A 24,383-nucleotide genomic window follows, 5' to 3' on the forward strand; every position below is an offset into this window, starting at 1 on the left:
AGAGGGCAAACCAGGAGAGAGCTGTTTCGCGCTGAAGTTAAGGGTGGTGAGGAGAAGAGAATGATTGACTGTGTCAAAAGCAGCAGTGAGGTCAAGAAGCACAAGAAGGGACAAGTGACCTTTGGACTTAGCTGAGAGTAAGTCGTGGGTTACTTTAGTGGAGGCAGTTTCAGTTGAGTGAAGGGGATGGAAGTCAGACTGGAGAGGGTTTAAGAAGAGTGGAAAGAGAGAAAGTGGTACAGACGAGAGAAGATAAGTCGTTCGAGAATTTTAGAAGCAAAGGGAAGCAGAGATATGGAACGATAGTTGGAGAGAAAGGATGGGTCAAGGGAAGGTTTCTTGAGAATAGGGGAGATGAGAGCATGCTTGAAGGCCTAGGGGAAGATATCAGTGGAGACAGAGAGGTTAAAGATGTGAGCAAGGTGACGACAGGCATTGGGAGAAAGGATAGGGGAGGAACTTGGAGTGAAGAGGGTCAAGAAGACAGGTTCTAGAAGAAAAGGAGGGGAGAAGAGTGAGTATCTCAGACACAGTTAAAGGAGGGTAGGAGCCAAGGGTGGCAAAGGGAGTTATAGAGAGGACGGGTGGGGAGAGGCAAGTCTGATGAGAACAGATACTATTGGATAAAGATCCTGAAAGTAGCGAGCTATAAGACTTAAAGAACCTTTATTTTATGACATGGCAACAGAAACATGCTAACATTAATGGCTGATTATTTTAAATTGAGGTACTGTACAAAAAAAAGTCCAATTAAGGGTCTGCAATTTCTTGCTAATATGATGAGTGGGAATAAGCTCACTTGTCTCACTGACAAGTTGGAAGATAATCCGTTTTATCCCACTGACCTGCTAAATGGGCATTTAACACTTTGGTATCTTAGGCAGTTGCCTCAGTTCCCTTGCCCTTGAACCAGCCTTAACTGCACATTCAAACCATGAGACTGCAGAATCCTTATTTATGGTCAAAAACAGTTTATGTGTACATAAACTTAAAGCTTTTTTTTTACTATTCTTCTATAACAAACTATTACCCAGTTATATATACTCACGATGACGGAGACCTTGCAACGGGAGTGTCCTATTATACTAGGGCTCTCCACACAGTGGCGCACGCAGGGGGGGTTTCTGAGTCTCTAGAAACCCCCCTCCTGCGCTAACTAAGTGGCCACTGTCCTATACAGCAGCTGCGGCGCTGTCAAAGAAGCGTCCGCGGCGCTGCCGCAGACGCTTCTTAGACAGCGCCACGGCTGCTGTATAGGACAGCGCTGGCGAAACGGAGCTGCTGCGCTCTCTCTCGTTTGTTTTTATTTGGGTCGGCGGGGGGAAACCCTCGCCCCGACAATCCTCCGTGCGCCGCTGCCACACTTGGTTGTATTAATGTTTGTCACCCTACATCAACATATGTCTCATTTTAAAAATGTAATTGGTGAAATAATAAGAGTCCGTGGGGAACTAAATTGATATAAAAACATTTATATTTCCATTATTTAAAAAGGCAAAAATTTTACTAAATATTCTCGGCACTTATATTCTCTTAGCGAATAATACCTACTTTCACTTAGCATTTCCCTATCACATTTTCTTTTTGAATAACCTAGAATGCTAGTTATATTGCTATTTGCGACACTTGTGCAACTTTTTTTGACAACCTTAACATAAATGCTGATCAGTATATTTGCAAAGTCAATTTTTAGCACCTTAGGACATGTTATCGCTATTCACAAATCACCTGCATTTAAAAATAATGGATTGCACTATACACAGTCTTATTAAATTACCCTATTTATCTAAAAAAAGCTCTTCATTTTTTAAAGGAATGTTGCAGTGTCAGTTAATGAATCATGTCTGAATTTGTGCATTGCAGAATTTCTCTAACGTAGGAAAAATACATCAAATGTAGCCTATTTTTCTTATGTGCATATATTTTTCTTTCATTTTATAAATAATGTGCAGAAACCATGCACACGTTACAGTTGTGTCATGTTCATGTGTGCTTATTTTGTAAATTAATGCAGCCTGTTTTGTAAATACCCAAACTTAATGAAAAATTCACCATCAATTAAGCATCACTTCAGCTAACAACCTTTGGAGGTAGATTTACTAAAACTTGTAAAGAAAACTGTAGGTGCTGTCAGATTCTGTCATTTTCCTAGTACATACTAGAACATGATAGCTAGAATCTGATTGGTTGCTGTGGGCACCACCTCAACTTTTCCTTTGAGCTTTGCTAAATCTAGCCCATTGTGTATTTCATTCTGAAACATTTTAATGGAAAATAATGACATTCAACTTCTCTTCGGCAAAACATGCCTAATAATAGCTAAAATAGTGGCACACTTAATATAGAGTGTACATCTTCATGTAGGGTCCCACCGAGACAACTAGAGCAGGAACTGTAATCTATTTTTAGACTTGCGTACACAGGGCCAGTGGAACATGGTAAGCCCAGTAGGCGCAGATTCCTCTTGCCAGAGGGCACTGTGCTTACCAGGCGGCGCCCCCCCCCCATCCCGATAGTACCAAAAATATAGTTCTTTGCCTCCCCCCTTAACCTCCAAGTTCTCGCTCCCAAAGGTGCTTAACTGGGCATTTGCAAATTGCTGGCAGTGGGGTGGAGGGGGAGAGGATAGGCGCTGGAAATGCCTTTGCATACATATACCTCCTAACTGTCCTGATTTCGTGGCCAGTCCTGATTTGATAGGACTATCCCACTGTTCCGTGTTTGTCCTGATTCACGATAAAATAGGAGTTATGTCCTTGATCAACATGGCGCCAACGACAGGGACCTCTCGTGCACATGGCAATTCAAAGGTGTTATTAGGGGACGAGAGGAAGGTCCGTCCACCCGTGGCCCCGCAGGGGTCTGTGCATGCGCGGTAAAGTCCTGTTTCGGCTTCAATGTGCTTTCTCTGACTTGACAGTGGGTGCAGGCAATGGCAGAACTACCGCCATGGCATAGAGTGTGGCGACCACAAGCTCATTTGCAGGCCCAATAGTGCTGTCCCCAATGCAATGGCAGTAGGTCCACCATGGGTGTTATCTTTAAAAAACTGACACTCACCTGCTATTTGGCTGAGACCAGTATTCATGAGAATGAATTCTGGTTCAGTCCATCTGCATGTGATTGAGGTTGAGTCAGTGGAGAGACAGGGTCCTTCCTGTCAGCAATTGCAACTGTTGGGGCTGCCTGCCAGATGTCCATTAACCTTTCAGGTGCCAACCTGGCAGTGGGATGTTAGCCCTCCACCCCCAGGCACAATTTGAATAGTAATATTAAATGGGGGAAACTAAAATAAATGGGTCCAATGGAATGAAAGCATAAACACACGGGCCAGGCCCACATATTGTTTTGGAATGTTATGATCCCATTGTCCAATATGTAGAACATAATATCCGTACAATGCAGTAACTTATAATCAGAATACAACATTAAGAGATCTCAAGAAAAGTGAATGAGTTAAATTGCCTCAAATCTGACAATTTCTGTTTCCCGCGGATTTCAAATATCAGATCCATAAGAATTGACAGTGACAGATATACTGTGATCCTAATGTTATATAAGTATGAGGCAATGTTTCAGTCATGTTATCTAAAGAAGATAAGAAAGCAAAATGGTGACCTGAATGGAGATATGTATAAACATGTGGGACAAGTACGGGAAGTGGATATTAGAATATCTTCAACCAACCTCTCAACCGTACTGGTCCCATTACTACAAAATTGAACCGTAAGCTGCAACTCACAATATTCAATAAAATGCTTAATGTCAGGTCACTAGGAACAGGCCACTAGTGTAGACGCACATATTGTGGTGCTCACAGGCAAGACTGAATTCTCTCCTCTTCTTCAGTAAAGCTGAGCAGGACGCTGCTACTCAACTCTGTTGAAGAGGACTGGGGGGACTAGCCCCCCCTACACTGTGTCCCCAAACCCGGCACCCATATTTGTTAAAGGGGAGCAGGTAAGAAACAGGTAAAAATGAGGACGAAACCCTTTAAATAAATATCTGTGTAGCTAATTATTCTGTTTTCATATATAAATTGTGGACTGTATAATATCCAGAGGAGGAACACGCCACTAAGCATAGTAGAATTTCCCCTAATAATTCATTGCCTAGGTTACATAGTGTGTTTTTATGACGCTGGCCTGCATAGATTTCATTGTACATGTGCTATGTATGAACCAGCTAGTTAGTCATTAATATTAAATATCATCAACTAACGTCAACTGGTTTGAGTTCTGCAGCACAAGCAGCAATTCATGCCATGGAATTCAAACCCCCTTAGGTTGGGCAGATAATGCATGTACGCAGGTCTATATCGCCATGCCATAAAGAGAGAAGTCTCTTAGTCTTCAGCAGCTCAGATATAGTTATATATACTCTCTTCTTTAATGCAGTCACAAGAGAAATACGCCTCCTAAAAGGCGTTTCTGTGGATGCGTCCCCCTCTAATTGTGTGACATGCCCTTACTGTAAATCATTATCATCATCATCATTTATTTATATTGCGCCGCTAATTCCGCAGCTCTGTACAGAGAACTCACTCACATCAGTCCCTGCCCCATTGGAGCTTACAGTCTAAATTCCCTAACATACACACAGACAGAGAGAGAGGGACAGACTAGGGACATTTTTAATAGCAGCCAATTAACCTTCTAGTATGTTTTTGGAGTGTGGGAGGAAACTGGAGCACCCGGAGAAAACCCACCACTCATGCACGGGAGAACATACAAACTCCACACAGATAAGGCCATGGTCGGGAATTGAACTCATGACCCCAGCACTGTGAGGCAGAAGTGCTAACCACTGAGCAACCGTAAATGCCCTATACTTACCCGCATCACGAGTTGCAAGTCAACAGTGTGCAAAAACACTTTATCTAAACTGGTTGGAAGGAGGAGATTCAATTAGCCGCAAAGTGTCTCTGGAATGTCCGTGAGACACTTGGAATCGGAGATTTAACAGAAATAGCGGTGCGAGGGTAAATGAGCGGCGACTTCTACCGTAATTGCCAGCAATGTGTGTGGCGCAATATCTACGCGCCACATCGCCGCCAATTGAATTTCCCCCATGAAGTATATTTTTTGGGACACACATATAGATAAAATAGTTACAATGGAATAAAGAAAATGCCATTTTAACTTATTACAATCCTTTCCTGCAAAGTACATTTTACATGTCATTTAACTGTGAGAGCCTTATATTGGTTAGGACATAGTAGTTCCACTTTGTACATGTCCCCATCATACGCCTCATAACATAAAACTAGATACACAATCATTTCACTAAATGCCTAAATGGACCACGAATTAACTAAAATAAAAACTAAATAAAAAAAAACTCTGCATGGACAACATACTGCGTCATAAATTACCCTTCCGTTAAACATTATTTATTACCAAATATACATTTTTTCATCTTTGAGAACAATTGATTATATAATTTAGCTATATAATAGTCTAAGCAGCCCACACATACATTTGTTTGTTTTAGAACATTCGCTACACTTGTTTCACTCTATCACATTGCATTTCATGTACGTTATTATAATCTGCAGCCCTGGTGCCCGCTCTAGACACACATGATGTGAGTACATTACTTTATACTTTGGAATCATGTCTTTACCTTTGGCTTTTGGCTTTTCTCTTTCTCTGAAACATTTGATGGTTTTCTTTTCAGCATTGTATATAAAATAGGGACAATGTAACCAGCTTCTCGGAGAGCAGTAAGTGTCTAGTTCCTAGCAATCTCTAGCTGTCTACTACATATTAACCTCAAGTTTCCTCATTGACAGAGGATGTGACAACACAGCGACTGTTTTGCAATGAACACTTTTCCTGTCTTCGTATTATTGCACTAAAAAAACCCAGTGTATTTCATCTTTCAAGTATCTAAGAACATGCTTAAGGTTTTGCTATTTCTGACCACAAAGTAGAATTCATGTTGGTGAACGTGAAGGTGGGTGATATGACATTTTACTGAAATCAGATTAATCCTGATTAGTAATGATAACATCTATCACAAAACGTGTTTACAACTAAGCATAAATGTAGACGTGAAAACAAGGAAGGGTTCTGCTTGTGATAGAGCTCACAATCTAGTGGGTAAAGAGGAGAACTGAGACGAGAGGAGTGAGTGGGTCAGACTGTGGAGATTGGCGCAGTAGTGAGGGCTGTAGTACTACAAAGCAGACAGGCAGCAAAGATGTCTTCCAGTTATTCCTTGTATCCTCTTAAAATACCCCTTAGAGGTGCCTCATGTATGTCCTAAAAAAGTGGGTAAGTGAGCACCAGGGCTTCTTTATTTAATTGTACATTTGAATGTTTTCTTAGTATTGATTTATGCATTCATTACTGCATTGCGTGCAATTGCACCTAGATGGGGCTAAAAGTGTTTTATTGGAAGAAATGGCCGATGTCTTATTGCAGAGTGTAAGTTCTCTTGCAGGGCTAAAAAGGCTCCATGGCAATCCTAAGCCAGGAATATCTTCCTAAATTAAGGAATTTATTTATTTAACGCCCCAATTATGCTGAGCTGTACAAAAAATATTTGCTAGTCACAACAGTCCCTACCAAAATGGAGCTTACAGTTTAAATTCCCTAACATCATCATCACCATTTATTTATATAGAGCCACTAATTCCGCAGCGCTGTACAGAGAACTCATTCACATCAATCCCTGCCCCATTGGAGCTTACAGTCTAAATTCCCTAACATACACACACATACACAGACAGGCAGACTAGGGTCAATTTTGATAGCAACCTACTAGTATGTTTTTGGAGTGTGGGAGGAAACCGGAGCACCTTGAGGAAACCCACACAAACACGGGGAGAACATACAAACTCCACACAGATAAGGCCCTGGTCGGGAATCGAACTCATGACCCCAGTGCTGTGAGGCAGAAGTGCTAACCACTAACACACGGTTTAATTTAATCAGCAGCCAATTAACCTACCGGTATGGTTTTTGGAGTGTGGGAGGAAAACAGAGCTCCCGGAGGAACCCCTGCCCCCCCTAAACATAGGAAGAACATATAAACACTAGGCTGCACAGTGGCCTAGTGGTTAGCACTTCTGCTTCGCAGCACTGGGGTCATGAGTTCGATTCCCGACCATGGCCTTATCTGTGAGGAGTTTGTATGTTCTCCCGGTGTTTGCGTGGGTTTCCTCCGGGTGCTCCAGTTTTCTCCCACACTCCAAAAACATACTGGTAGGTTAATTGGCTGCTATCAAAATTGACCCTAGTCTCTCCCTCTCTGTCTGTGTGTGAGTGAGTGTCTATATTAGGGAATTTAGACTGTAAGCTCCAATAGGGCAGGGACTGATGTGAATAAGTTCTCTGTATAGCGCTGCAGAATTAGTGGCGCTATATAAATAAATGATGATGATGATGATGATAAACTTCACACAGATAAGTCCCTGGTAAGGAATTTAACTCATGGCTCTAGAGCTGTGAGGCAGAAGTGCTAACCACTAAGCCACCGTGCTGTCCTGTCTCCACCCATGGAAGACATATTAGAAGACCTCAAACTACTAAATAAAATCTAATTTTTGCAATTGGGTATTGTTATATTAACAGTAGTAACAAGTGCAAGTTTACAGAAACCAGGATCATAGACACAAATCATATGCTAAACCAACACTCGCTATATAATTGTTAGTCTCTGAGTACATGGGGGGAGACAGAGTGCCCCAGGTAGAGACAGCACTAAGCCCCAGTATACATGACATGCCCTTTTTTATCAGAGTCTACTTGGCAGATAGCAATAAAATGACACTCCAGACCAAAGACTGATCGAGCCATAATGGAGCGGGATAAGGAGTAACTGTCCCTCTCTCACACAGGTGTAGATTCTCCCTTTCCATGTTTTACCAATCCATCCTAGGAACAGAAGACATACTTTTCCTATCCAAACACAGATTCCACCCTGGAATAATTCCCCCCCAAACCGTGAAGGTGTTTGGAGTCTAAAACCGGAAGGGCGTAGCTATTTGGGCTATGGTATTAGCAAATGTAGCCATTGTCTGAGCAGATCTAGACAAGGCTTGGGTGGAACAATGACATAGCCAAATTTGGTTCGATTGTTTTGCCGTCTGAAGTCATCTTTTCCTCTACTGCAAGCTCAAGACTCTCAGCCCCTTGAATCAATAGCGCTGACCAGGGGCAGGCTGGGCAGGATGGCGGGTCGGTCCCATAGTGGGCTACCTTGGGCTGGGTCACTGGGCCACCTGCATTTTTTACCTTTAAAATGTTCCTATTAGGCTGTTGAGTTGAGTCTTGCCCTCCCGGCTAAAATTTGCCAGCCCTCCCCTGCTGCTGCCATAGCAACATGCGTTTTCTAGAGTAACAGATGCATTGCAAAAAAAAGTGTTGAAAACAATCTGATAATTGAAGTGTAATATCCTGGAAATTAAGAGATTAAAAAAATAAGTTGCGTATTTTTAAATGTTAACCACAACTTATTTTGATTCATTGGGCCTGAGTCATTAAGGAGAGCAAAGCAAAAAAATAAGTAAATTTGCGCCTTGGCAAAACCATGTTGCATTGGAGGGGAAGGTCAATTTTAAATGTGGGGACAGATTTATAGTTGGGGTAGGGCCTGTCCTAGATTAAATTTCAGTGTAAAAATAAAGCTATCAAGTTTTTGTGTGCTACATGAAATACAGCCAGGATTTTCAAAAATGCAAAATAATAAACTAATTTGCACCTCTTGCATTGTAATATGGTTTGTTCAGGATCAAATTTACTCTATTTTTGCTTTGCTCTCCTTAATGACTCAGACCCGTTGTTTTTACTTCTCTGCCACTCATCTTGCAAACAGTAGTTTTATTCACCGATAGAGCTGTAATTTTTGTTTACTTCTTTTTATATGATGGTAGTAGTTTCTTTAATTTGTTTGTTTTATTGTTTTATGTTTTATCTTCCTATCTTTTTATTGATTTACCTAGTGCTTTATTTTAGAAATACACTGATTTTGAACTTGGGACATGCTCTCTTATTGGGGAAATGTAAAATTATATTAAAACATAAATGTTTCAAGATTTGGTAAAAATTTTAAAAGTTCTCAAAAGATAAGTGTGTCTGAGATGACACAAGCAGCGCCATAGTCATAAGCCATCAGAGCATTGTTCTGTGCTATGTATGTGTGGTTTGTTTGTGGTTTCATGAAAATGCCTTTCTAAGAACTGAATAGGAAAACTCCCAGATATCAGTGCATTTTATGTCATTGGAAAAATAGATGATGCTTAATGACCTTCGAATATAACACAGTGAACCAAGATAATGGTTTATCATAAAGCAGCCTGCATTTTTTAAGGTGAGTTTGACTAGGGTCTGAGCATCATTTTGTTCTGACTTCTGATCGTCCAGATGTTTAGAGTTTTATGGAACAAACTGTAGCCAATCTGGGCAGCACTGTGGCTTAGCATAGTGATTAGCACCTCTGCCTCATAGCACTAGGGTCATGATTTCAATTCCCAACCATGGCCTCCTGGGCAGAAGTGAAGACTGGACAGCATTCTACTTCAGTGCATCTGGACTGCAGCCTTGCAAGCCAGCCAAGAGGAGATAAGAGTTATTATTTTTATTTTACAATTGTCAAGTGTGTGAGGGGCAAGGAAGGGAGTACATTTATGTTAAGAATATATATAAAAGATTAACAAAATGTGAGTTCCGGCACCTTTATTTTTTTATTTACAAAAAAGCACTGCTGATAGGTGCATTAGCTGTTATCAAAAATGACCCTAGTGTGTGTGATAAGGAATTTAGAGTGTAAGCTCCAATGAGGCAGGGGCTGATGTGAATGACAAATATCCTCTGTACAGCACTGTGGAATTAGTGGTGCTATATAAATAAATGATGATGATAGCTGTGAAGGTCACAGCAGGGAAAATGATTTCAAGAGATGAGTGTGCTGTACATTTGGGAGGCAGTGAGCTGATCACTTGTGTAAGTGAGGGCATGGGTTTTTGTAGTCTGATATGTGTAGGTGCAAAAGCTAAGAGATAGACAGTGGAAAGTGGAGGGTAGTAATGTTAGATGTCTGCCAAACTGATAAGGGAAGATTGTAGTGTCAAATACCTTTATATAAAGCTGGGTACACACTACACAGTTTTCATCCAATAATCGGCTAAATCAGCCGACATACGACCACTCGTTCAAAAGTCGGGTCAGTGTGTGTAGGGACACGATGGTCGAAAGTCTGCCCAAATGGACGATTATCGCCTCATTTGGTTGATCGTACCGTTTTATATTTTCGTTCCAATCTCGTTTCCGTTGTGTAGTGTGTATAAACTTCTAACCGATCCACAACAGTGAGTATGAAATTACAGTCATTGCTCACGACAACATGGCTGTAAAAAGTCGCTAAAAGGACGTCCGCTCTTCCCTTTATCGTCCTAAACAAGGCTAGTGTGTATGCAGTCCATGGACCGAGCGATCGGACCATCGATCGCATGTAAAATCGCTCGGCATAAAATGTTGGTTGAAATTTCTGTAGTGTGTACCCAGCTTAAGAAATAAAGGTCATATATCACAATTATATTAAAGAGACATGTTTTTTTTTGTGCACTTGACCTTGCTGAGGCTGTCACACATCTCACAACGTAAGTACACACATATACACCAATCAGCCACAACATTAAAACCACTGACAAGGAAAGTGAATAACATTGATTATCTTGTTATAATTGCACCTGTCAAGGGGCGCGATATATTAGACAGCAAATGAACAGTCAGTTCTTGAAGTTGATGTGTTGAAGCAGGAAAAATGGACACGCCTAAGGATCTGAGCAATTGTGACAAGGGCCAAATTGTGATCACTAGACGACTGGGTCAGAGCATCTCAAAAACAGCAGGTCTTGTGGGGTGTTCCCAACATGCAGTGGTTAGTACCTACCAAAAGTGGTCCAAGGAAGGACAACTGGTGAACCGGTGACAGGGTCATGGTTGCCCAAGGCTCATTGATGCGCGTGGGCAGTGAAGGCTAGCCAGTCTGGTCCAATCTCACAGAAGAGCTACTGGAGTACAAATTGCTAAAAAAGTTAATGCTGACTATGATAGAAAGGTGGCAGAACACACAGTGCATCGCAGCTTGCTGCGTATGGGGCTGCGTAGCACATGCTGACCCCTGTACACTGGGCACGTGAGCGATTATTTGTAGGGCCATCGTTACCTTCTGCTTAATGTTGTTCTATATTGTTTATTTGTATCATGATTCCCTAAAGTAACAGCGCTAGGTAATATGTTGTCCCTTTCTAAATATATTATTATTATTATCAACATTTAATTATATTGCGCCAGCAAATTCCATAGCGCTTTACAATTGGGAAGAAACCCAGTTATAAAACAATACTGGGTAATACAGACAGAGAGGTAAGAAGGCCCTGCCTGCAAGCTTACAATTTATGGGACAGTGGGAATGTGATTTATGCAACTGCTACATCATACTGCATATTGCTCCAGCCAGAATGCAAAGGTAAAAAGTGTCTACTGGGCTATATGATCCTGTCACACAGCAACTTGGTCAGAGGGTTGTTGTCTTGTGTGAACTGTCTAGAAGGTGGTAGTAGGGTAACCTAGTCAATTTTGAGAAACATTATAAGCTTGCCTGAAGAGGTGAGTTTTCAGAGAATGCTTGAAGATTTGTAGACCAGAGGAAAGTCTTATTTGTGCGAGGGAGGGAATTCCTGTAACTGTGAATGGGAGGATGTAATGAGAGTGGAAGAGAGGCACAGATCGTGTGCAGAACAGAGGTAGCGAGTTTGGAGATATTTTATGACAAGTGAGGAGATGTATGTCGGTGCAGCTTTGTTGATGGCCTTGTATGTTAGTAGAAATATTTTATATTGGATTTGGTAAAAATCAGGCAACCAATGTAGAGACTGACAGAGTGGCTCAGCAGAGAAAGAACAATTTGCAAGCAAAATCAGTCTAGCTGCTGATTGCAAAGTAGATTGTAGGGGTGAGAGTCTGATTTGGGAAAGACCAGTAAGGAGGGAAATATGTATAATATAAACATTTTGGTGGAAGGCAAAGATAGAATCCCAAAGCAGAAAATAATACTGCAAGCTGCATGTGATGAGATGTTTGTTGTTGATATAGGATATGAGAGGGTCTTACACAGAAATATGTCAGTGATCACTGAGCGACTAAAGTCCACCTTCTGCTGTAACATGTCGACATATTTAAAGTCTCTGCTGATTTTTAAACAAATTTCTGAACCAGGAATAATAGTTTACATTTCAGCCATTATGCAAATTTTGTTCTATATATATGACTTTTACCCTCTTTCAAGATGTGTGATGTGAAAAAAACAAATAACGTTTTAGAAAAGCAGAAACAGAATGCGGGGGGGAAAATTAGTCCTCTAAAAATCCTCTCCTGGTAATATTTTCATCAAAGAGGAAAGAAGCGAGATTACTTCCTTTCATCTCGGAAAATGTTCTCTGTTCATGCATGAAATGTGTACGCTCTGTAGATACCATCATTATAATGCTCATCTTCCTAAACCTGTGAGTCTCCACTTAATGTATCTTAGTATTCCCTCTGAATCTTGTATTTACTATTGACACCTTAATGTCTAACTGCAGAGTGTATCCTACAAGAAACATCATTAATGAAAATCTCTCTTGTGCGCTCTTATGCATATTCCTTGCATAAAGAAATGTCCATGCAAAATAAATAATGTGTTGTTTTTGATACACTACATAGGGAATTAACAGCAATTCTGAACAAAAGGAGGGCTTTATTTGGCCCAAAAAAATAAAATAGTGCACATTCTTTAGCATAGTAAAAACGAAAAAACAAACAAATAAGTTTCCTTATCCCTGAAAACAAGTAGTACAATTTCTACATATATATGGTCAAATCATAAAGATGTAGCCATTTGGCACTCAGGTCCCCCCCAGAGTAATCTTGGGCCCTAGGACATCTGTTTATTGAGCTTGTGGCTTTAGTAAAAGCAGATGTTGTGCACACAGTCTAGAAGGGGTGTGACCACATGGATAAATGGAAAGCTATTGGTCCACATAGTCACTTCACTCTACCAATCCGGCTTTGTTATCTTCCACTGCCATTAATTTTTAACCATGAGAAATATGTGTTTTGGCCTTAGTAATCAATAACGTCTTCAGAAATCATATTCCAGACTTGCAAGACCATTGATTTATTCAAGTCTATATACAAACACTTACATAACATACTTCCTTAAAATGCACTGTCACCTAGAGAGTAATGGCAACTATTTGGAGCTGAACCATTATTCATCAGAATAAAGTCTATACATTCACTAGAAAACAGAGATGCCGCTGGTTCCTCATGAACAGATAGGCTGCATTATCAGTGATGTCATTGGTTCTCACAGAATTCATAAGCAGAATTCTCATGAATATAGAGTACAGCTCATGACAGTCTCCACTATGTTTAGATGACCAGTTATGTTTAATACTTACCTCAGTGGATAGTGGTTCATGCATCATTTGAATGACATTAGGGGGTATATTAACTAAACTGCGGGTTTGAAAAAGTGGGATGTTGTTTATAGCAACCAATCAGATTCTATATATAATTTATTTAGTACATTCTACAATATGACAGTTAGAATCTGATTGGTTGCTATAGGCAACATCTCCACTTTTTCAAACCCACAGCTTAGTAAATCTAGCCCTAGGTAGCACGCATAAACTGTTATTTAAAAAGCAGAACCCTAAAGTAAAGTAGATTTTAAAACACAATTAAATATGAATATGATCTTTATGCCAATATATTATGTTCTAAATGACTTAAATGCTAAATAAATACTAAGGGTTTGATTTATAAAACAACCTAAATAAGAAATGTGGAGGTGTTGCCTATAGCAACCCAGGGGGCGCTAAGAGTGGGGGGATTAGGTACAGAGTACCAGAGCCCGGGCCTGCCTGGGTGTCCTTCCCTGTTCTTTATAGTTGAATTGATAACCAATCTGGTGTGGCCACAAAATTTAACTTGGCGCATCTGTAGCAACCAATCAGATTGTAGCTATCATTTATTTTGCACATTCTAGAAAATGGTAGATAGAATCTGATTGGTTGGTTGCTATGGGCAACACCTCCACTTCTCCTCTGTAAAAGGTTTGATACATCTACTCCTAAGTGTATTTTGATTAAACATGGAGAACAAATAATGTCTCAAAAATGTGAAGTAAGGGTTAAATACCTAAACTATAAAATAGCATAAAAATGATGCAACTTTTTATACTAAAACCAGAAAAGAAACAATAAAAGTATTTTCAATCAAATAGTAGAAAAATAACAACGCCAGAGAGGTTTCTGAGAATTTCTTCCTACATCAGCAACTCGTCTCAAATAGACAAATTCCCAGCTTACACGTATAGGAGATGATTCATCCCGCAGAAAAGGGCATCATCAATCTATCTAGTGGAGCCTGAAGCAGGTGGCGGGAGATTTCCATATTCTTTATAAACATCAAACATTAAGATGATAAACACTGGATTCCTTTTTGAAATATTATGACACAAATTAGCAACTGTGCCGAACTTATTATTGGATGCAGTTGTCAAGTTCACTTTTTCGTGGCAGCGCTCCAGAAATTTTAAGATGATGATTTGTGGTCTAAGAATAACAAGTAAAAGTTTTGTTCCTGTTGCTGTATAGATAAAATGCTAAGTCAAGAGTGGGAATAATATTGATGCATTGGTGACGGTGGGGGGCAGTTTAGCCATGTCTTGGTATATCTTTCACTGCTCGAGCCTATCCCTTCCAGTGCCAATGGGTTTTTGTTAGAAAGAAACAGAGGCCAACAGTTAAAGAGCACCCGTCAACTACACATAGAGCTATTCCTACCATGAGGCCAGGTGGGACTCTCGTCTCAGACAGCACAGTCCCTATCCGAGCTCCATTGTAAAAAAAAAAAAAGAGAAAATGGGGGAGGGGCCTTGCAATTTTTGTCCATCCCCTCTGGAGCCCTCTGTCCTATCTATCATCCGAGCGCTGAAGGTCTTGTAAAAAATACAGAGAGTGTAGATGAGATCCTCTCCTTGGGCCTGATTCATTAAGCAAAGTTAAGTAAGAAATTGAGTACGTTTTCATACTTAAGTGTTCTGGACAAAACCATCTTGCAGTGCAAGGGATGCAAACTTGTTTATTATTTTGCACATAAGGAAAATACTTTCTGTTTTTTCATGTAGCACAAAAATACTTGATAGCTTATGTGTACACTGAAATGTAATGTTTATCTAGGGGAAAAAACCTAGTATTTTCCTTATGTGGAAATTAATAAACTAATATGCACCCATTGTATTGTAACATGATTTTGTCCAAGAAAAACCTTAAGTAAAAAAAATGAGTAGTTTCTTTAATAAATCAGACTCTGTGCTTCTTAATCCCCAGCCTACTCCTGCTGCCCCTTCTGTCATTCTTTCCTAGGACTTTTTATGGTGTCAGTTCCAAAAACATTGATTGTACAAAGAGGTGTCTTGTGATTTAAACATTAATAAGCAGGGGTGTAACGTACACTCTCCGCTCCCCATACCAAAATATGGTGAGGAGCTTCATGCTACATGTCTATCCCATGTCAATGATGTAATGATGTCTGCTCCATCTCCAATCTGTATGTAATAGAGCAGTTTACTAATTGGTAACAACCGGGCACATTAGACTGAATTAGATATACAGTCATTTTATCATCATTATTTTCCAGGTCATATAACTGCCTGGATTCATTCATTATGAAGGCATTTTAAGTTTGCACTTTAATGCACATTGGGGTGACCCCAGAGCAGTCAGGTGGACGGCTATGGATATACTTACCCCTCACTGTTATCATAAGCATACTAATTCAACAGGAGTCCAAAATTACAAGATAGAGAATGCAAACAATATCAGACCTTACGTTTCTTATAAACTCCTTGGAAGGTTCTCACTGTACGTCTTGACCTCTTAGGACAATGTACAACAAGCACAGGCGAATTACTGTCTCTTTTGAAATATGAAGTGGAAAAAAGCTATAAAAGTAACCACCCGTATGCCATGCTACCTGGAAAATGAAATTGTAGAGATCTACATATGTCTGTTCAAGGTTTACTCTCACCCTCTGGGACTCACACACCCTCTGGTATTCTGTGCCATTTTCGGCGATTACTACAGAACATTCTGTGACGGTATAACATGTTATCTCCACACTATCAGGTTTGAGAAAGTGGAGATGTTGCCTATAGCAACCAATCAGATTTTAGCTTTCATTTATTTAGTGCATTCTACAAACTGACAGCTAGAATCTGATTGGTTGCTATAGGCAACATCTCCACTTTTTCAAACCAGCAGTTTAGTAAATATACCCCCTGGAATACTTCAATTTGCTCACTACCCAGAAGTATCAATTTGATTTCCTGCAGTCGACGCTAACTCGACAATCGTACCCGTAAAATAAGAAGCAAATGCGGTAAAAATAAACACATTACACAAGAGAAGAAAGAAGAGCATTTGCGCCCCTCTGCGGTTATTTGTGTTCATAAATGGCCTTTATGGTGTGTCGTGATTGTAGTGATTGTCTTGTCTGAAAGAGGGCCTTAGCGTCACAAAAATATGCCTATAAACCAAACAATTAAACTTTATTTTTCTACCTTATTTAAGAAGTTTACTAAATCTTCTCCCTTCCCAATAATAGCACTTTGGTGGGACATTCCTTTCCTGAGGAACTCGGCGCTGCGGAGCACTGTGGCGCCTTACAAATCTGCGCTTCTCAGGGTTCCGGCACTTATGCAGTCAAGAACTCTGCGATCACTTTGGCGCTGCGCAGCTCTCTCCGTAGCAAGAGAGATGCGATGCAGCAGACTTACAGGAAAACCCATTTACATATTTTGCTTCCATGCTGATTGTTTTCTACTTTCCCATGACTGGGCAGAATTATTTTTAGCCACATATCTGAGAAAAATGAAATTATGACTTGGAGAGTGTTACTTGACTCGAGTCTACGGCATAGTTTAAATACTTACAGGAACAGCTGAGTAGATGGAAAGAGGCTAGACGTGAATTAGTTGAGTGTTTTTAAGCAGCGTTACCTCCGTTCAGCGACATTTCCTGTAACAGTACTTATCTGCCACACTCAGGAAATAGATTTATCATGTTCTGCAAGATCTCGCTTACACAGTCATTTCTGTCTTCACATATTGTCTGAATAGTCTTTATTTGTCTTAAAGCCACTGAAGACTGGTCAAGAAGATGTCCGATGTTATAAAAAGAAAACACTATTGAATGTTTTGGCTCTGGCTATTTTCATCAGTTTTATGCAGTTTTTAAACTACAAAATGATACAGTAAAAACTTGATTATTTTTTGTTTTTTTTTATAAATGTTTGACACAGATTATTTCAGAATATTGATGTGCTGATCTTGTAGGAGGCAGTGACCCATCTACTTGTGTAATTGTACAAGTGAGGCCATGCATTCTAGTGATCCATATACAATACAGAGAGCCTTCTAATGACTAATATACAACAATGAGAGCCTTTTTGTGACCAATAAATAATACAGATAACATCTTAGTGACTGCTATGCAAAAAAGAAGGCATTCTAGTGACTGATATACAATACTGAGAGCATTTTAGTGACTGATATACAATACTGAGATCATTCTAGTGACTGATATACAATACTGAGATCATTCTAGTGACTGATATACAATACTGAGATCATTCTAGTGATTGATATACAATACTGAGAGCATTCTAGTGACTGATATACAATACTGAGAGCATTCTAGTGACTGATATACAATACTGAGATCATTCTAGTGACTGATATACAATACTGAGAACATTCTAGTGACTGATATACAATACTGAGATCATTCTAGTGACTGATATACAATACTGAGAGCATTCTAGTGACTGATATATAATACTGAGAGCATTCTAGTGACTGATATACAATACTGAGATCATTCTAGTGACTGATATACAATACTGAGAGCATTCTAGTGACTGATATACAATACTGAGATCATTCTAGTGACTGATATACAATACTGAGAGCATTCTAGTGACTGGTATACAATACAGAGAGCATTTTAGTGCCTATTTTACCATACATAGATCCTTATAATAACCAGTATACAATACAGAGAACATATACAATGCAGACCCATAAATTAATGTGTGGCTATGCAAAGCACAACCCCAAATCGCTGATCACTATTCACTGAAGACTCCTAAATCACCCTCCCCAAAACCTCTGGTAGCATTCTACTGAAGACCTTCAAATCTCTGAGGACATGCAATGAAGACCACCAAATCAACCCCCCCACACCCCCCCAAATCTCTAGTATCTGGTTGTTGTGCAGTGTCCCATAACTCTGAGGTAAATATGCTGACCCTAAAATCTCTGGTAATTATGCAGAACCCCAAATCTCCAGTTGCTATGCACTAGGTTCCAAATCTCTGGTAGCTTTGCACTAGACCCTCAAATATCTGACGTTCATGTAGATCCAGAGAAATAAATGGAAGAAAAAGCAGAATTAAAAAGCCCCCCAAAAAGCCTCACAGACATATGTGTCCTAGTCCCACAATAGTCCCACAATAGTCTATATGTTACAAAGATACGCTAAGTGGCCCATTGATAAAGTCTTGGAAATTTTGAAGAAACACTGAATAAAATTCTATGTATCCCTAAATAAAACATATCACATTACCATTTTATTATTTCAGGTAATCCGCCAAATTACTATGGTCCATTGAAAAAGAATTGCCCCTTTGAAGCTAATGGCTCCTGATTTACAGTGGAATAAATGACAGTATTTCCTGCCCATTGATTGTTTGCAGACAGAATATGTTCACTGTATATCTGATAAATAATCTATGATTAATTTTTTTGCCTATAATGCTAAACAGGTTTAGTAAAATTGCCTTTTGAAAACTTAAAGGTTTTTTAAAGAGGCATAAAACAAAGAAATATTTTCTTGTGCCTACACCACATTGCACCTTTATAAATAGGCCCAAAAATGTAGGAAATCTGTTGCTCTTCTGTTGTTTCCAACTACTGCTCCCTCTATCCTCAGCCGTGTTGAACTATACAGTATGGATCCTACATATAGATCCTACAACACAGCTATATTGACTTACAACTTCCAGCATATTAGATCATTCTGCAATTGTATTTCAACACCACCAGGAGTACCATGTCTACTTTTCATCAAACCGATTAGAGATGCCAACATTTGAATATAATATCCAGGGGCATTTACCTTCTTGGAAGATGCCCTTCTGTATTCCGTGCATGTGCCTTGGGCAGACCTCCCAAAATAACACTTGCCCAGAGGTGGAACTAGCGAACTGTGGGCCCCGGTGCAGGGAGGAGGGAACCAGGGCCCCCGATCTTCTGCATCTGCCATGTAGCGGGCCCCAATATCTCCATCTCCACCAATGGTAGTTCCGCCACTGCACTTGCCATTATTATTCAACCATTGTTAAATGATCCTCTTTAATAATTTACAGAATGAGAAGAGATGAAAGAAATGATATCCACCATGCTAAAGAAGAGAAGTGGTCCCGAGCAGCTGTCCATAAAGTCAGAATATGAAATAATACTAATGATTACAACCAGTTTACAGCCTAAGAGTAGTGGTGATGCACAATTATCCATACTTACAGAATAATACCAGATACTGAGAATAATACCCAAAATACAGAACCTGACAAATGGTACCATGCAGTTTTAATTTTTTCATTACATATAAATTAGAAAGAGGTGTGGAGAACTGCATCCAAAACATAACACTGCCCATGGACCCCATTGATTGGTGTTATCGGTGTGATGAACATACGTCTATGAGACTTGTGAATGAACATATCAGTTAATACAATGTACCACATGTCCTCACACTAGGGAAGAAGTTGATATAAGATTACCAACATACGAGTAGTGAAAAACTGTTATACAACTACAGCATGTAAAGAAATCGAAGCCCTGAATCTAACTAACATTATTATTATTATAATATTATATTATTTTTGTTTTGCATAATTAAGGAGAAATTTTTTTTATATGTTTGGCATTAACCCTCCTTCTCCCAACCAGCAGAAACTCTGAGGCCCAGGACACAAACTCATCCTTGCCAGTGCCAAGGGTGGTGGATTGTCTAATAACTGTATCAACGACCTCTGTTACATTCAGTCTACAGGCTGTGAGCATTGTTGTAGTGCAGACTGTGATAGGGTTAAATATCTTCCAAAATATATGGTGCATGAAACCCCCTGAAACTCTGATAGATGGGGGTAGGGGAGTTAGTTTTGAAAATTAATTTTCTTTCATGGAGTTCTTTTGTAAGACAGGGATAAATACAATTACTACAACAGGCAGTTAGTAAAGCTACCCTACCTGTTCTGTTACTATTAGCTAATAGATTGTCTATCTTTTGGATTTTAAAAACTATAGAAGAGGTCAATCTCATGTCCCCCCATGATTTCTTTTGGGTGGGCAAAGACTGAGTTTTGCCCCCCCCCATGAACTTCTACACAAAAGCCTTCATGGTACTTTCTGAAGTCATGCTATCTGTTCTAAACCTGTGAAACTTTTTAAATGATAAATTGTTTTAGTTTAACTACCAAATGTTATTTCATATAGATTGCCTTAGTATAGATTTAATACAGATTGAATGATTTGTTAATTTTAAAAAAAACTCTTAAGTGTTCTGTTCATAAACATTTAATAAACAACCTGTATTGATGATGAAAAACTATTCACTCTACTTTTGCCCTGAATTCCGTGCGGTGCGTCCAGTAACAAACATGAGATACAGCAATTTAAATTGATAGCACAAACCATAACCAGTGAGGCAGTGACTATAGAATGCAAATTACTCCCAATCACATGAGGGTTAGGCTGTCAACGAAATCTGAATAAAAACTAGTTTAAGGGCTATGAAAAATTAAATTTTTTAAGATGAACAATTGAATTCAAACTTTCGAACAGCTATTGTACTAATTGGTAGCTAATATTAATAATAAGATTTATTTAATAATGTATAAATACATTTTTATAGTAAAATAAACAATGAAACTGGGGTTGTCCAACCCCTGAACACTGACAAAAATTAACATAGGTTCGGGAGTCTTTGTATATCTACAGACACACGTTTGGTTTGGTATCAGTTACAATTGTCATAAAACAAGAAACCAAACGGGAGTTAAAGGGGCTTTAAGTCCTATAGTAGTTCTTGGCCTTTTGCCCCCCGTGAAAATTTTCGTTCCTACACCCCTGGTGACAGGTCGACTTGTCTTGCCCAAGGCTATATCAACTTTCATGCAGTATGTTTCAGTCACCTTGGGAAACTTCTCTGGTCTACCTCTTGTGAAGGGTAAGAACTCAGGGGAAGGAACCTCACTGTTTTCCTAGTCCAGGGGGAGAAGTTACCAATTGAAAAGAATTTATATAGTAACACCCCGTTAAATAAAAAAGGGAGAAAGAGTCAAACTCACTTACCCATGAATATGGGAGATCTATGTCTGTAAAGGAAGATGGAAGCTGGCTGTGGTGGTTACAACAAATGCAGTCTTCCCATTCTTCCATGTGAGACGTGGAAAAGACAAAGGGGTCAAAGGGATCGGGAAAAGATTTCCAGTCGGTTAAGAAGTGAGAGGTGGTCTCTGGACACGTCACCACCCCTCTGGAAATATTCCGTTTCAGATTCATGGATCTGTCTAAGGAAGAGCAGTTCAGTTCCATAGAATATTCGGCTTCTTGTCTTTTTCTGGCAGCCTCTTTGGCAACTTTTTTCTCTTGAGATTTTGTTAATTTCATGCAGGTTATTAAAGTCTCTTCTTCCTCCTCTTCAACGTCCTGGGTAGGTGCTTTGAATAAAACATTGTGAATATGATTAGAAGTTTTCCTTCTACCCTTATTATAGAATGAATTTACTAATTACATAACTGTAGAACTCCATGGAATTGTTTAGAACTGTGGAGTTTATCGACCCAGTTGGTTAGAGAAGGCGGCACTGACAACTCCCATCTGCGTCAGGTGCAAGTATAAGACTAAGGAGTAAATGTATCATACTCCGGTTTCTTCAACTCGCAGGAGTTCGGCGAGATGACAGCTAAAATTTAAAGCGGCGCTGCCTTGTAAAGGCAAGTTTCCCTTTACAAGGCAGCGCTGCTTTAAATTTGAGCTGTCATCTCGCCGAACTCCTGCGAGTTGAAGAAACCGGAGTATGATACATTTACCCCCAAGGCTGGTTACACACTACAGAGAAATTCTCCCAATGACGATAATGATTTTACCAATGACTGAAAGTCCTGATCAGCATGTTGATTCATGTGTACACACTATACATGTTTTACAAGATTTACCTTCAGATCTGTGCTCTTCATCTATCATAACCATTGGCTGAAAAGATGGTGACTCTGCACACTCCATAGAGATCTGCCTACACTGCTGGCCGTGAGTACAAACACACTTTAGAATTTGCCCGACAACATTCCATCATTGATCGTGATTTTTAGTCAGTTTATAAAATCAATTCAAACAATACGATGTGCTTTGGAGCGATAATCATTCATTATTGGAGCGTACACTCATTTATGATATAGAGCCGAATGATCATTTATCATGTAATTGTCCCGATAATTGGGTGAAAAACCTGTAGTGTCTACCCAGCCTTACACAGTTCTGGGAGTTGGGGAGATTTGGGCTATTTCCAATAAGGCCCCTCCACTTTTATCCCATTGTTGTTCTATTGTTGAACCAGGGAAAAGGAGAAAACTCATTTGAATTCTTAATAATAATTGACAATCAAATATCTGGACCAACATCACCCTATAGAAATGTAGTATTCGTTTAATTCAATAAACTAATTTCAGTAATAAAACTATACCTTATACTTGTTTGCCAGTTAAATGAAATATTGGTTTGGTCAAATTATGGTATTTTACATTTGACTTTGATGTCTCAATGTTGACTTCTGTCTTTTTTTCTGTCCGGAAAAACTGTAGGGATCAACTTAGCAGCTGTAGGTCTGAGGGGCATCTTGTATGTCATTGAAACAACGTTTCCCATTCTTAGCTCATTACTGATTTTCTCAAAGTTGCTTTTTGTGGCTGACAAAACCGCATGCAGAACTTTAGCAGCTAAAGAGTGACAGGGAAACAGTGTTTCCCAATGAACGCTAGATGTCAACATTGTAAAATGACAGAATTTCCTGTCTTGAAAAACTATACATAACCAGTTATATATCTATTGTTTACATCTGTATTTTTTTTCAAGTGTAATAATGACATTGCACTTAACTACCATTACACCACACTAGTACACGGGAGGGGGTCACTCCCAATGGAACGCTACAGAAGGATTGTTAAGTCCACTTCCTTTGTCTGGAATCCCAGTGGGTCTGGTGGATCTGTGAGCCAAATATTGTGGTGACAGTGAAGCAGGACCGCTGCCTTATCGTCAGCACAAGAGGAGAAGCCTCCTCAGTGCTAATACAAGCCCGAATTGGATACCCAGGGTTGGCCACTGACAGACTGGTACAGTGCTTTTCATGTAACTCCACCTTCTATTTCTGATGTTTTCATATCTCCCAGGCAGCGTGTTTCACACCTCAAGAACTGTTATGATCTTATCTCCGTTTTCTCACCTAAAGAAAACTTGGCATTTGATCTGTCATCTCATCTCCCTGCAACATCCCCTCTGTAAATTAAACTGTTTTATTAATTGTTCCTCCACTCCCTCCCCCTGCAACAGCCGATTCAGTGACTTCTATTTAAGCAAAGTATTTTAAAATTAAATACCTGTAAAAGGCTTTTACTTGTCATTATAATCATGACAGTTGAAATTGGATTTGGATTGGACCACTCTCTTCAAATATTAAACACCAAGCCCCCTGTATCCTTCTATAGCCTCAGTTCAACCCTCCTACAACTTTGCAACTTCATCTGGTAGCACTGTCTGTGTTATTGTTATTAATGCTTTCTGTCTGCAGTCTTATCTCATTTTGCACTTTGCCCACTCTTATATCCATCTATATTAGCACGTACTTCTATCTGCATTACACTGACTGCTTGCCATGTCTCCCCGCACTACTTCATCATCCTCTCCTCCCTCCTATCCTACTTTACCTTTCCTGACCCCCTTCTTTCCTATCCGTCCTGCTTACACCTTTTCAACCTACCCTCCTGCAACTTCTACTGCTAGGCCTCCATCTCCTCTGACCGATTAGCCCAATGTCCTTTTGCCCCTGTTGCCTCTCACTGCCCCCCCCCCACTAGAATGTAAGCTCTCACGGGCAGGGTCCTCTACCTTATGTCTTATGACGGTCTACTCTCCGTCTTTATTGTTTGTTCCTGTCATGTCTTATGCTAGTTTTTTCTGTATGTTATGCAGTTTGTTGTGTTAAT

General features: G+C 39.7%; 1 protein-coding gene across 2 annotated transcripts in view; it reads right to left on the reverse strand.

The window, feature by feature from the left end:
• Positions 1 to 24,383, reverse strand: part of SAMSN1 (SAM domain, SH3 domain and nuclear localization signals 1) — a 60,022-nt gene that overhangs the window by 20,933 nt on the left and 14,706 nt on the right. The window contains exon 7 of one of the 2 annotated variants that reach the window (XM_075197098.1): positions 21,475 to 21,842. In XM_075197098.1, the coding sequence (XP_075053199.1) occupies positions 21,475 to 21,842 (368 nt within the window). Of the gene's footprint in view, positions 1 to 5,625; positions 5,797 to 21,474; positions 21,843 to 24,383 lie in introns of those variants that run through there. The other variant, XM_075197100.1, reaches the window with a different exon arrangement.

This window comes from Mixophyes fleayi, chromosome 2 (assembly GCF_038048845.1).
Source record: "Mixophyes fleayi isolate aMixFle1 chromosome 2, aMixFle1.hap1, whole genome shotgun sequence".
Lineage (NCBI taxonomy): Eukaryota > Metazoa > Chordata > Amphibia > Anura > Limnodynastidae > Mixophyes > Mixophyes fleayi.